The sequence below is a fragment of the Cetorhinus maximus genome, unplaced genomic scaffold (assembly GCF_964194155.1).
Source record: "Cetorhinus maximus unplaced genomic scaffold, sCetMax3.hap1.1 HAP1_SCAFFOLD_288, whole genome shotgun sequence".
Classification (NCBI taxonomy): Eukaryota; Metazoa; Chordata; class Chondrichthyes; order Lamniformes; family Cetorhinidae; genus Cetorhinus; species Cetorhinus maximus.
This window is the reverse complement of record NW_027596245.1, coordinates 264634-278753: the sequence shown is the minus strand read 5'-3', so window position 1 is coordinate 278753 and position 14120 is coordinate 264634. Positions and strand designations below refer to the sequence as shown.

At 50.1% G+C, this 14120-nt stretch overlaps 1 protein-coding gene across 1 annotated transcript in view; it reads right to left on the bottom strand.

The window, feature by feature from the left end:
• The window catches only part of LOC144673120 (oncoprotein-induced transcript 3 protein-like), a 42561-nt gene extending 31057 nt beyond the window's left edge, over positions 1 to 11504 (bottom strand). Inside the window, exons 1-2 of the mRNA XM_078535105.1 lie at positions 11389 to 11504; positions 10794 to 10841 (exon numbers count right to left, since the gene is read on the bottom strand). Of these exons, the coding sequence (XP_078391231.1) occupies positions 10794 to 10827 (34 nt within the window). The 5' untranslated portion in view covers positions 10828 to 10841; positions 11389 to 11504. The remainder of the gene's footprint in view (positions 1 to 10793; positions 10842 to 11388) is intronic.
• Between the last annotated feature and the right edge of the window lie 2616 nt (positions 11505 to 14120).

The window sequence follows — 14120 nt, the reverse complement described above, 5'->3', positions numbered from 1 at the left end:
TGGGGCCATGAATAAAGAGTCGGGCCATCTATAGAGTTCAGGGCCGGGAATAGAGAGTGGAGCTGGGGATAGGAATTGGGGCAGGGAAAGTGAGTGTGTCACGGGATAGAGAGTGTGGCCGGGAATGGAAAGTGGTGCCCAGTATAGAGAGTAGTGTGGCCACCGAGAGTTTGGGGCCGAGAATGGATTGGAGCTGGGGATAGATTGGAGTCGGGTAGGGCCAGGGATAGAGAGTAGGGCCACGGATACTGATTGGGGCCGGTGATAGAGAGAGCAGTGGGGTGTAGAGAGTTGGGCCGGGGCTAGAGAGTGGGCCGGGTATAGAGTGTGGTCCCGGGGATAGAGAATGGGGCCGTCTATAAAGATTAGGGCCGGGGATGAAGTGTGGGGCTAGGGATAGTGAGTGGGGCCGTCGATAGAGTGTGGAGCCCGGGATAGAGTGTGTAGTTGGGTATAGAGAGCGGGGCTGGTTATAGAGACTAGAACCAGGGTTCAGGGAATGGGGCCAGGGATGTAGATTGGTCCGGGGGTAGATGCTGTTGCTGGGGATAGATAGTTTGGGCTGTGATAGAGTGTGGGCCGGGTATTGAGAGTGGTGAAGGGAATGGGGGCCGGGGATAGAGAGTGGGGCCGGTCTTAGAGAGATTGGCCGGGGGTATAGAGCAGGGCCATGGATAGAAAGCCGGGCCATCAAGAGTGTGGGGCCAGGGATAAAGTGTGGAGCCGGGGATAGAGAGTGGAACCACGAATAGAGAAAGGGGCCAGGGATAGTGAGTGGGGCTGATGATAGAAAATGTGGCCAGGGATAGAGGGTAGGGACTGTTGAAGACAGAAGGGCCGGGGATAGAGAGTGGGGGCGGTGATATGGATAGGGTCCATGTATAGAGAGTGTCGCCGGGGATAGCGAGTGGAGCCAGTGATAGAGAGTGGGGCCGGGGATAGAGAGTAGGGCCTGGGATAGAGAGTGGGTCCAGGGATAGATAGTTGATAAATGATAGTGATTGGAGCTGGGTTTAGAGAGTGGGGCCAGGTTTTGAGAGTGAGGCCGAGGGTAGAGTTGGGTGCAGGGGACAGAGAGTGGGGCAAGGGATAGATACTGGGGTTGTCGATAGTGAGTGGGGTCAGTTATAGGAATTGGGGCCGGGAATAAAGAGTGGGGGCCAGTATAGTTAGTGGAGGCGGGTGTAGAGAGTGGCGCTGGGGGTTAGAAATTGGAGCTGGGTAGAGAGAATGGTGCCGGGTAAAGGCTGTATGGCCGGTGATAGAGATCGGTGATGGAAAGTTAGAGAGCAGGGCCACGTATAGAATAGCAGTCTGGGGCTAGTGTGTGGTGCTAAGGATTGAGAGTGGGGCAGGGGTTAAACAGTGGGGCTGTGGATAGAGAGTGTGGGCGGTTATAGTGAGTAGGGCCGGGGGTAGAGAGCAGGGTCGGGGAAAGAGAACGGGGCCGTTGAGAGTGTGGGGCCGCTTTTAGAGAGTGGACCCGTGGATAGTGAGTGGAGCCGTAGATAGAGAATGGGGCCGGGGATAGAGTGTGGATCCGGGAACACAGAGTGGGGCCCGATATGGGCAGTGTGGCCAGGTTTAGAGAGTGGAGCTGGGGATAGAGAGTCTGGCCGGGTATACCGGGTGGGGAGAGGGATAGTGGGTGGGGCTGGGGGTAGAGATTGGGGCCGCACAAAGAGTGGGGACGTGGATAGAAAGTGGGGCCGGGTATAGAGATTAGGGCTGGGAACAGATTTTGGAGGCTGGGATAGAGATTGGTGCTGGGTGTAGTGAGTTGAGCCGGGTATAGAGAGTTGGACCTGGGGTTTAGAGAGTGTGGCCGCGGATACAGATTGCAGCCGGGGTTAGAGAGCTGGGCCGGGTACAGAATGTGGGAGCGGGTATAGACAGAGAGGCTAGGGGTAGAATGTGGTGTCAGGGATTGGAGATTGGATAGATCGGAGCCGGGTATACAGAGTAGGGGCGGGGATAGAGAATGGGGCCGGGGATACTAATTGAGGCTGGTGATAGAGAGCGTAGTCGGGTATAGAGAGTTGGGCCGGGGGTAGAGAGTCGGGCCAGATATAGAGGGTGGGCCCGGGAATCGAGAATGTGGCTGTCTACAGAGATTAGGGCTGGTGATGGAGAGTGGGGCCGGCTATAGAGAGTAGGGCAGGGGTAGAGAGTGGAGCCGGGGATAGAGTATGTAGCTGGGGATAGAGAGTGGAGCCCGGGATAGAGTATGCTGCTGGGGATAGAGAGTGGAGCCCGGGATAGAGTATGCAGCTGGGGATAGAGAGCGGGGCCGGATATAGAGAGTGGTGCAGCTTATGGACTGTGGGGACGGGGATAGAGAGTGGGTCCAGGTATAGAGATTAGGGCCTGGGCTAGAGAGTGGGTCCGGGGATATATAGTGCAGCAGGGGATTGGCAGTGGGGCTGAGTATATTGAGTGAAGCCGGGTAAAGGGAGTGGAGCCACGGGGTAAGAGCTCCACTGAGCTGGGTATAGAGAGTTGTGCCGGATATAGTCTGTTGGTCCGGCGATAGACAGCGGTGCCGTGGGGTTAGAGAGTGGGGCCGGTTATAGCGATTGAGGAGGTGTGTAGAGAGTGGAGCTGGGGATAGAGGTTGGGGCAGGGGGTAGAGAGTGCTGCCGGGTATACAGAGTGGGGCCAGGTATAGAGATTGGGACCAGGGGTAGGGGGCGGTTCAGGAGATAGGGAGCTGCAACGTTGAGAGAGCGGGGCCAGGGATAGAGAGAGGAGCTGGTTAAAGAGATTCGGAACTTGGATTTAGAGTTGGGCCGGGGATACAGAATAGGGCCGGGATAGAGATTGGGGCCAGGGATAGAGATTGGGGCTATGCATAGATATTGGGGCCGGGGGTAGAGAGTGGAGCCGGGGATAGAGTTTGGCGCCGGGTATAGAGGATGGCAAAGAATAGAGATTGGGGCCGGTTATAGTGAGTAGGGATGGGGGTTGAGAACAGGGGTAGGTATAGAGAGCAGGTTCGTCGAGGATGTGGGGACGGGGTGAGATTGTGGAACCGGGGACAGTGAGTACAGCCATGGATAGAGAAAGGAACCGGGGATAGAGAGTGAGCGGGGATAACATTGGAGCAGGGTGTAGATACTTGTGCCGGGCATAGAGAGTGGAGAAAGGGATAGAGTGTCGGGCCGGGTACAGAGAGTGGGGCCGGGGATAAAGAGCGCTGGCCGGTTTCAAGAGTGATTCTGGGCATAGAGAGAGGGTCCGTGTTTAGAGTTTAGGGCCGGTTATAGGTATTGGAGCCTGGGATATGGAATAGGGCCGGGGATAGAGTGGGGCCATGGATAGAGGGAGGAGACGGGTATAGTGATTTGGGCAAGTGTTAAAGTGTGGAGCTGGGGATAGAGATTGGGGCAGGGTATAGTGTGTTGGGCCAAGGATAGAGAGCGCGGCCGGGGCGTTAGAGAGTGGGGCCAGGGATAGAGATTGGAGGCGGGGATAGAGAGTTGGGCCGTGTATAGTGAGTGTGACAGGGTACAGAGAGTCAGGCCGGGGTTAGAGTGTGGGGCTGACTAGAGAGTGGGGCCGATGATTGTGAAAAAGGCAAGGGATAGAGACTGGGGCCGGGTATTGAGAGTGAGACCGGGGATGGAGAGCAGTGCCAGCGTAGAGAATGGGGCCAGGGATATATGTTGGGCCGGGGGTAGAGGGGTGACCGGGGATAGAAACTGGGGGCGGTGACAGACTGCGGGGCCTGGAATAGAGCTGTACCTTGAGTGTCCTGTCATCCATTCTTAATTAGCACATTCTCTTAGATAATATCACCACCTTTAACATGTCTTTGTTCCTTTTGTCTGTGTCATCTTTTGATTATCTGCTCCTATCACTGCTTGCTTGTCGCTACAACCACCCCCCCCCCCCCCCCAACTACTCTTCCCCCCACCCCACCCACCTTAAACCAGCTTATATTTCACCCCTCTCCTAACTTTACTCAGTTCTGCGGAAGGGTCATGAGGACTCGAAACGTCAACTCTTCTCTTCTCTGCCGATGCTGCCAGACCTGCTGAGTTTTTCCAGGTAATTCTATTTTTGTTTTGGATTTCCAGCATCCGCAGTAGTTTTTGTTTTTATTTTGAGACTGTGAATGTCTGGGAGAGGGAGACTGAGAATGTGAGGGAGAGGGAGACTGTGAACGTGTGAGCGAGGGAGACTGTGAATATCAGGGAGACAGAGATTGTGAATGTGTGGGAGAGGGAGTCTGTGAACGTGAGAGGGAGGGAGACTGTGAATGTTAGACAGGAGAGGGAGAGTGAGATTGAGAGTGGGAGACTGAAAGTGAGTTATTGGGGCAGAGAGAGAGAGAGGGAGACTGTGAGAGAAGGGGACTCCATATATGAGAGAAGGACAGAGAAAGGCTATGGCAGAGAAATGCTGACAAAGCATGTGATAGAGAGAGGGAGGCTGTGAATGTGGGAGATAGAGAGGGAGACAATGAATGTGTGTGAGTGAGGGAGAATGTGAACGTGATGGAGAGAGACTGAGTAATAGAGGGAGAGTCTGAGTGAGAGAGGGAAACTGAATGTGCTATAAAGCGAGAGAGGGAGTCTGTGAATGAGAGAGAGAGAGAGAGAGAGAGGGACACTAATTGACAGAGGGAGAGTCTGATTGAGAGAGGGAGACTTAATTTACGAGAGAGTAAGAGCGAGACAGTGAGTGAGAGAAATGTAGCAACAATGAATGTGTGAGAGAGAGGGGGACTGAATGTAAGAGAGAAGGAGATATGGAATATGAGAGTTGGAGACTGAATGTGAAGAGAGTGATACTGAATGCGAGAGAAAGGGGTAATTTGTTAATGGTTGTGAGAGCGAGGTGGACTGTAAATGTGAGAGAGAGGAGTCTGAATGTGGGAGGGGGGCAGTGAATGTGAGACAAAGGGGGACTGTGAACGTGAGAGAGAGAGACTGAATGTGTGTGTGGGTGTGTGTGTGAGAGAAAGAGAGAGTGAAGGAGGGAGACTGAGGGGGACTGAGTAAGAGAGAGGTATTGAATGTCAGAGAGAGGGAGAGTGAGGCTGAGCGAGAGAGATATGGAGGCAGCGAAAGAGAGAAAGGGGAGACTGAGTGAGAGAGGGAGAGTCTGAGTGAGAGACGGTGATTGAATGTGACAGAGAGAGAGAGAGGGATGCTGTGAATGTGTGTGAGAGAGAGAGAGGGAGAGAGACTGAGTGAGAGGGAGGGATAATGTGAATGTGTGAGAGAGAGGAAGATAGTTAGTGAGAGAGATGGAGACTGTGATTGTGAGGGTGGAGAGACTGAGTGAGAGAGGGAGATTGCGAATGTGAGAGAGAGACTGAGTGAGAGCTAGAGAGATGGAGAATATGAGTGAATGAGTGAGAGGAAGGAGACTGTGAGTGTGTGAGAGATGGAGGCTCAGATTGAGAGAGCGGTGACTGTGAGTAAGAGAGAGATGGAGGCTGTGAATGTAAGAAAGATAAATAGAGGGAGTGTGGGAGAGACAGTCAGAGACTGGGGTGACTGAGAAATGGAGACTGTGAATGAGAGAGTGAGGCTGTGAGTGTGTGAGGGAGAGGGAGGCTGTGAGTGAGAGAGAGAGAGATGTAGGCTTTGAGTGTGTCTGAGATAGGGATTCTCTGAGTGAGAGAGAGGGAGACTTTGAATGTGGGAGAGATGCAGACGGTGAAAGTGAGCGAGAGAGGGAGAATGAATGTGAGATAGACAGAGAGTGAGACTGAGTGAGAGGGAGGGAGTAAATTGGAGAGAGGGGGAGAGTGATATTCAGTCAGAGAGAGATGGATGCTGAATATGAGAGAGTGAGAAGGGGCGACTGAGAGAGAGGGGGGGCATTGTGAGTTAGAGACTGGTGGTATGAGTGAGAGAGAGAGGGAGACTGTGCATGTGAGGGAGAAGGAGACTGTGAATGTGAGGGAGGGGGAGACTTTGAAGGTGAGGGAGAGGAGACTGTGAATGTGAGGGAGGGGGAGACTGTGAGGGAGAGGAGACTGTGAATGTGAGGGAGGGGGAGACTGTGACTGTGAGGGAGAGGGAGCCTGAATGTGAGGGAGAGGGAGACTATGAATGTGAGGGAGGGGGAGTCTGGGAATATGAGGGAGGGGCAGACGGTGAATGTGAGGGAGGGGGAGACGGTGATTGTGAGGGAGGGGGAGACTGTGAATGTGAGAGAGGGGTAGACTGTGAATATAAGGGAGGGGGACACTGTGAATGTGAGGGAGAGGGAGACTGCGAATTTGAGAGAGACAGAGAGTAGAGAGAGAGAGAGAGAGGTGGGAGAGATAGTCTGACTGAGAGATGGGTGCTGTGAATGTGTGAGAGAGCGAGAGGGTGAGAGAGAGAGTGAGGCAATGAATGTGTGAGAGAGGGAGACACTGAATGTGTGAGAGAGCCGGAGACTGTAAGCAAGAGGGGGACACTGTGAATATGGGAGAAGGGAGACTGTGAATGTAAGACAAAGGGTGGCTGTGAACGTGAGAGAGGGGGAGACTGTGAATGAGAGGACAGGGAGGCTAAGAATGTGAGATAAAGAGAGGGGGGCTATGAATTTGTTAGAGATAGTGGAACACTGCGTTTGGTTGGGACACAATGAATATGTGAGGGAGAGGGAGACTGTGAATGTGAGGGAGAGGGAGACTCTGAATGTGATGGGGAGGGTGACTGTGAATGTGAGGGGGAGGGAGACTGTGAATGTGACGGAGGGGGAGATTGTGAATGTGAAGGAGAGGGAGACTAAGAATGTAAGTGAAAGAGAAGGAGGCTGCGAATGTCTTAGATATAGAGGGAGATTGAGTTTGATAGGGAGACAATGAATATGCGAGGAAGAGGGATACTGTGAATGTGAGATAGAGGGAGAGGATGAATTTGAGATAGCGAGAGAGAGGCTGTGAATGTGAGAGAGACGGAGGGAGAGTGCAATCGGAAGAGAGATACTGCGAATATGAGAGAGAGGGAGGCAGAATGTGAGAGAGAAAAGGAGACTAAGTGAGATAGAGAGACTGAATGTGAAAGGGGGAAGAGTGACACTGAGAGAGAGAGATGAAGGCAGCGAATGAGAGAGAGGGAGAGAGAGCGAGAGAGAGAGAGACTGTGAGTGAGAGATTGGAACTATGCATGAGAGAGAGAGAATGAATGAAAGAGGGAGAGTCTGATTGAGAGAGGGGGATTGAATGTGAGAGATAGAGAAAGGAACAGACTGTGAGAGAGAGATGGCGAGCGTGAGTGAGAGTGAGGAGAAGGTTTTGAATGTGAGAGAGTGAGGTGCAGAGTGTGACTGTGAGAGAGTGAGGTGCAGACAGTGTGTGTGTGAGAGTGTGAGATGCAGAGTGTGACTGTGAGAGAGTAATGTGCAGAATGTGTGTGAAAAATAGAGAGTTGCAGAGTGTGTGTGTGAGAGAGAATGTGTTGTAGGGTGTGAGTGTGAGAGACTGAGGTGTAGGGTGAGTGTGAGAGAGTGAGGTACAGACAGTATGTGTGTGTGAGGGTGAGATGCAGGATGTGTGTGAGAGAGTGAGGTGTAGGTTGTGAGTGTGAGAGAGTGAGGCGCAGAGTGTGACTGTGAGGCAGTGAGGTGTAGGGTGTGAATGTGGGAGAGTGAGGTGCAGAGTGTGTCTGTGAGAGTGTGAGGTACAGACAGTGTGTGTGTGAGAGAATGAGGTGCAGAGTGTGAGTATGAGAGAGTGAGGTGCAGTGTGTGTGTGAGAGAGAGAGTGAGGTGTAGGGTGTGAGTATGGGAGAGTGAGGTGCAGAATGTGACTGTGAGAGAGTGAGGTACAGACAGTGTGTGTGTGAGAGGGTGAGGTGCAGAGTGTGAGTGTGAGAGAGTGAGGTGCAGTGTGTGTGTGAGCGAGGGGGTGAGGTGCAGAGTGTGAGTGTGAGAGAGTGAGGTGCAGTGTGTGTGTGTGAGTGTGAGAGAGTGAGGTGTAGGGTGTGAGTGTGAGAGAATGAGCAGCAGAGTGGGAGTGTGTGTGAGAGAGATAGAGATTTGTGATTGTGAGAGAAGGAGATAGAGGAAGAGGGAGCGAGAGAGAGAGAGAGAGTGGGGGTTAGACTGTGAGTGAGAGATTGGGACTATGAGTGAGAGAGAGACAGAGAGAATGAGTGAGAGAGGGAGGGTCTGAGTGAGAGAGGAAGGTTGAATATGAGACAGATTATGAAGGAGAGGGATGGAGACTGTGAGTGAGAGAGACGAGAATGTGAATGAGAGTCTGGTGCAGGGTGTGAATGTGCGAGAGTGAGCTGCAGAGTTTGAATTTGTGTGAGAGATGGGGCAGTGTGATTGTGACAAAATAGACAGACCAGAGTGTGCGTAAAAGGCCGATGGAGAGAGCGAGCGTGTGAGTGAGAGGAGGAGAGTGTGAGTGAGAGAGAGGTGTAGAGTGTCAATGTGAGAGAGTGAGGTGCAGAATGTGTGTGAGAGAGTGATGTGCAGAGTGTGTCTGCGTGAAAGGGTGAAATGCAGGGTTTGAGTGTGAGAGTGAGGTGCAGATTGAGAGTGTGGGTGTGAGAGACAGGGCAGTGTGATTGTGAGAGTGGGAGAAAGAGAGAGAGAGCGATAGCGTGCGTAAAAGAGCGAGGGGAGAGAGAAAGTTTGAGAGAAAGGACAAGAGTTGTCTATGGGTGAGCAAGGGGGGAGAGTGTATGTATCAAAGAAAAAGGAGGAGATTGTGATTGAGGGAGAGAGAGGGGGAGAGTGCGAGTGTTTGTGGCAGTGTGAGTGGAGCGTTTGAGGGGGGAGTGTGACCGAGGAAGAGAGTGAGTGTGACTGAGTAAGGGGATGAGTGTGAGAGACAATGGGAGACATTTTGAGAGAGAGAGAGGTGGTGAATGTGAGTGTGTGTGGCAGAGAGTGGGGGAGAGAGTGTGTGTGAGAGAGGGGGAGAGTGTGAGTGTGTCTGAGAGAGAGACGGGGAGGGTGCGACTTTGTGTGACAGAATGAACGAGAATGTGAGTATGTGTGACAAAGAAAGGGGGAGATTGTGAGTGTGAGGGATAGAGATGGGGATAGTGTGAGTAGGTGTGACAGAGAGGGAGGAAGGGTGAGTGCGTGTGACAGAGAGAGGGGGAGTGTGAGTGTGTGTGACAGTGAGAGAGAGGGAGAATGTCAGGGTGTGTGAAAAAGAGAGGGGAATATTCTGATTGTGTGAGAAAGAGGGAGAGAGTGTAAGTGTTTGTGAAAGAGGGGGAGAATTTGAGTGTATTTGATAGTAAGAGGGAGAGAGTGTGAATGTGAGGGGCGTGAAGGCATTGGAGAGAGCGTGGAAAATATTCACAAAAATGATTCCAGTTATGAGTTGTTTCAGTTCCATCGATAGATTGGAGAAGTTGGGACTGTTTAACTTGGAGCAGAGACGACTGAGAGGAGATGTTATCGATGTGTTCAAAATCGTGAGGGCCTGGAGAGAGTCGTTCGAGAGAACCTGTTCCCACTGGGTGAAGGAGCGATAACGACAAAGATACTGACTTAAGGGGAATGGGAAAAGAAGCGATGGAGACATCAAGTGCATCAATATCTCTCCTTTCTGGTATCTTCATTGAGAATTATTTTTAGCACCTTTATCAGGGCTTTCCGAGATTTGATTGTTGTTAATTTGGAGATCAGGCTGGAGGTCAGGATACGGATTTATTAGCAATCAGGCATGGGGTAAATTTTCAATCTGATTTGTGATTGTGAGCATGCGTAATTGGGATGTGAGAATTTGAAAATTAACTTCATGATTGAACCTCTCCAATCAGGTTGGAGAAGACAGGAAGAGGAGGCATCCATTCAGCGCCTCGAGTTTATTCCAGCATCCAGTGAGATTTTGGCTGATCTGTGAAATAACTCAATCTACCAGCCTTTGTCCCGTATCCTTTCAGATCATTGGCGAATATAAGCATGCCAATCCCTAATTAGAATTTAACCATCCATTGCATTTAACAGAAGAGTGATTCAATCTTCGACTATATCGATATATAAACGTGTTTTTTAATTTCACTCAAGAAACTATGATTCTAATATTTAGATCACGCCTCCTCGTCCTCCACATCCGGACTCTCGGAAATAGATTCTGTCCACCTGATATCCTCAGGATAGCTTTCAAATTTTGAACAAATCAGCCCCCCACCGCCCCCCCCCCCCCCACCTACCCCACCACCCACGACCCCCCCCCCCGCACCCCCCACAACCCACCTCTAAAAGGGGACAACAATCTTACTTTGTCTAAAATCTCCTAATAATTTAACCCTTGGAATCCAGGATTCGTCCTGCTAAATCTACACGAAACTCCCTCCGAGGTCAATCTATCCTACATCAGGTGTGGTGCACAGAGCTACCCACAGTTACTCCGTGTTTGGTCTGACGAAGGCGTTATCAATCTGACACATGGAGCCTACAAACTTGTCGGTCATTACAATAGATATAAAGGTCAGCTCCCCGATAGGCTTTTGGATTAATTTGTTAACCCGTTAAGAACATGTCATAATCTGTGCAAAAGGATCCCCAAGTCCCTTTGGGCCGCCACCACTTGTGGATTGTCACTCATTGGAAAGATCGTTGTTTTCACCTTTTGATTACAGACTGTATGAGCTCCCACGAGGCAACAATCAAGCCCAATTGACACACTGTTGTCCATTCTGTGAACAATATCTCTTCATAATATTATATTGTGTGTACACTGCTAACAATGGCATCTGTTCTTGAGTCGCAGATACAGCATTAGGACCACGCTCAATAATATCACAAATTAAGTTTCGCTCCATAACGATTTTAAATGAACATGGAGAAGGTTGATCACAATGTAAATCACTTACTCAGGAAACCGGGAATCAGCAGCAGAGTCCACATCACTAGGTGATATTCTGGGAAGGAAAACAAAGAACTAGCATTACGGGGATTTAATGGAATGGGGAAAAGGTGGGCAATTTAATTCTTGAGTGAGACAGTGGATTCGTGGTTTATAGTGGGTGAACTGTAAACTCATTGGGACCCCTTCATATAGAGTTTAAGCCAAAACCAAAACCAGAGAATGCTGGAAATGCTTCGCAGGCCTAACATCATCTGTGGAGACATAAAAAGAGTTAGCGTTTCGAGACCGTCTGGCTCTTCTTCGGTTCTTTCTTACATGTCCTGAACCAACACCAATTGCTTGGCTCCAATTCTTCCCTCTTCCCTTGTTCAATTGCCTCAATGGTTTAAAGTCGATGACTTACTGACCTGCCGACTCTCTTCTCTAGCTCCTCCTCCAAGGCCTGCTGTATTGACACCCTGCTAATATTCGAACACAATTCCATTACTGAGCCCTGTTCGCGGACAGGAGAAGAAGCAGACACACCCCACCGAGCCACGACCCAGAAAGTGACAAATTCCTGATTGTATTCGAAGGGCCATTCATAGCTGACTACATACCAGAGTATTCAAATGCTCTGTGAGATGCAGTGGGGGTCCTGTTCACTTGCTTTGTTCTCACTCTCAGGTACAATATGCTGTGCGTGGTGTCAGACTCTGTAACAAGACATCCAGCACCGCCCATCCCACGGAGGCAACATGTGACCACTGGCTGTGCTGTTTGGCTGAAACATGATATGCATTGTGGCATTCATGCAAATTTAAGTTTTTTTTAATGAAATGAGTAGTTGTGAAAACAAGGAAACTTGCACCTTATATTTGGAACAGTTTTTTTACCTCTTTGACATAACATAACCTGCCTCCCTTTACCCAATCATGGAGGGTGTAGGGGGACGGAAATTGTCTCCGTGTCTGAGCATTTAATGGTCAAAGTTGTGTAATGTTCCGGGCATATATTTTCATTCCTTCTACGGATGTGGGCAACGCCGGGTAGGCCAGCTTTTATTGCCCATCCCTAGTTGCCGCTTGAGAAGGTGGTGGGGAGCCACCTTGTTGAACCGCATCCGTCCAGGTGTTCTAGGTACACCCACCGTGCTGTTCGGGAGGATGTTCCAGGATTTTCACGCAGCGTCAAATAAAGAATAGACAACCTAATTTCATGTCAGTTTGGTTAGTGGTTTGGAAGGGAAGTTCCAGGTGATTGTCTTCCCATGTGGCGGATGCCCTTGACCTTCTAGGTGCGAGCGGCTTTGGGTATGGAAGGTGCTGTCAGAGGAGCCTTGCCGAGTTGCGGGTTGGGATTTTAATGGAGACACTTTTAGAAAGAGAAGATTCACTCTGTCAATCTCTCCAGCATACTGTTAGCGACGTTTACTGATCCAGACCGTTTGTTTATAGATTTGCTTTTAAATTCAAATTCACAGACCCCAGGGGTGCAATTTAAAGTCACACTATCTGGATTGATTTTCCATCTCACTCACAAACCCTCCCATTGGCCACCGCCTGGTCCCCAATAATCTTCATCAATCTCCATCCTCACCAAATTTACAATCTATACCAATGACTTCACGAGGTTACGGAGTGTTCTGTGTCCAATCTTGGTAACAGCACCAAGTTGGATATAAATTGTCCTCACCTTCAGCTGTCTCTCGATTCGAGAGTGATGTCTCCTCGGGGTCGCCATTTTCTGCTGTGGGTCTTCATGTGGATGAAGAGGTCGATTTTCCATCCGCAGGGCATCGAGCACATAGGGCTGGACGTCCCACCAAGTCGGCGGATCCGGAGAGCAGCAGCCGCTTCCTTTCCTTCTCTTCTCTTCGGCCGCTCTGCCTTATCATGAAGACATGGAGACTCAAAGCGTGATACAGAATGATGGACACTTTGTCACCATTTTCACTGCCTGGCAGCGAGCTCCTCCCTGTCATTAACGTCGATGCTGGGACACTTCGAGGAGGGTCTCCAAGTGTTGCACTCGACCGTTGACCATTGGAGAATTGAGAAACCAGGACCTGGCGGTGAGAGACACGTTTCCACCAACTGGACGCAGTGCCCAGTCGATTTATGTCGATTTTGCGAGAGATTTGTCAGAATGCTCATGCAGCCACCTTGAAGATGGACACGAGCGTCTGTGTGACAGCCCTCCAAGTGAATCCGGCGGAGTCACTGCTGGTGGAAATATCTCTACCCAGCATGTCGGCATCACGGTAAAACTGTGAGGAGGACACAAAGAGCTGGAAAGAGATAGTGGCAGTTGGGGTGAGCAGGCAACATGAAAGCAGGTCGAGTATCATATGGTGAAGCGTGAGGTCATTTACTTTGGCAGGAAGAATAGAAAAAACAGAACGCTTAATTAACGGTGAGGGCGTTTTAAATGTTGGTGCTCGGAGTGATTTAGGAATCCTAGTACAGGACACAGTACAAGTTAGCACACGGGTGCAGTTGGATGTGAAATTATACGTTTGTACTTCACAAGAGAAGAAGGTTTTGCTGCTTTTTTACAAGAGTTCAGTGAACGAAAGTGGGGTTCAGGCCACAGTCAAATCATCCACCATTGTATCAAATGGTGAGCAGGCTCTAGTGGCCGAATGGTCTACTCCGGCTCCTATTTCTTAGGAGGTCTCAGCTGCAGGAAGACGGTTTCAGTCCTCTGATCTAAGGTAGGATATGTTTGATTTAGATGAGGCATGGCAAAGGTTCACATGATCAGTTGTACATTTAAGAGTGAGCTGGAGCAAATTGGGGCTCTGAATTTCAAACAAAAATAATTGCTCCCATTGAAGCTTCTCAGTTTCTGATGCAGATCCGTAGGTAGATTCAGACAGATTATATCCCGGCTGGAGACTCCAGAACTGGATGGAGGCATTGGGGTGGCGAAGGCACATACCCAGAAATGAAAAGCAATAAAAATTAGGAAATAACAATACTGGTCTGAAACGGTCTAGTAGGCTTTAAAATTGAACACCAATAAAAACTGGGAAATAAGAGTATGTGTGCGACGTATTTATTCCTTCTGGCTAGTTAGGAAAAGGGCATCAACCATGAAATAAAGAAGTTTGGAGGCATTTATATGCAGTTGAAGGAAACGTGAGCAATGAACTGGAAACAGTGCTGTTAGCCCTGGTAGCATGAGTTACCAATGAGCCATTTGGAACGAAATGGCCTAAGGCGGTGTAACAAAACTTTGGGAGTGTGAAACAGAGAATCATCTCGATGTAGGCACCAAGTGAAGGGAAACTGGTTCAGACCATGGGGGTCAGAGAGAACATTCCTTTCAGGGTTGAGATGGTGAGTGT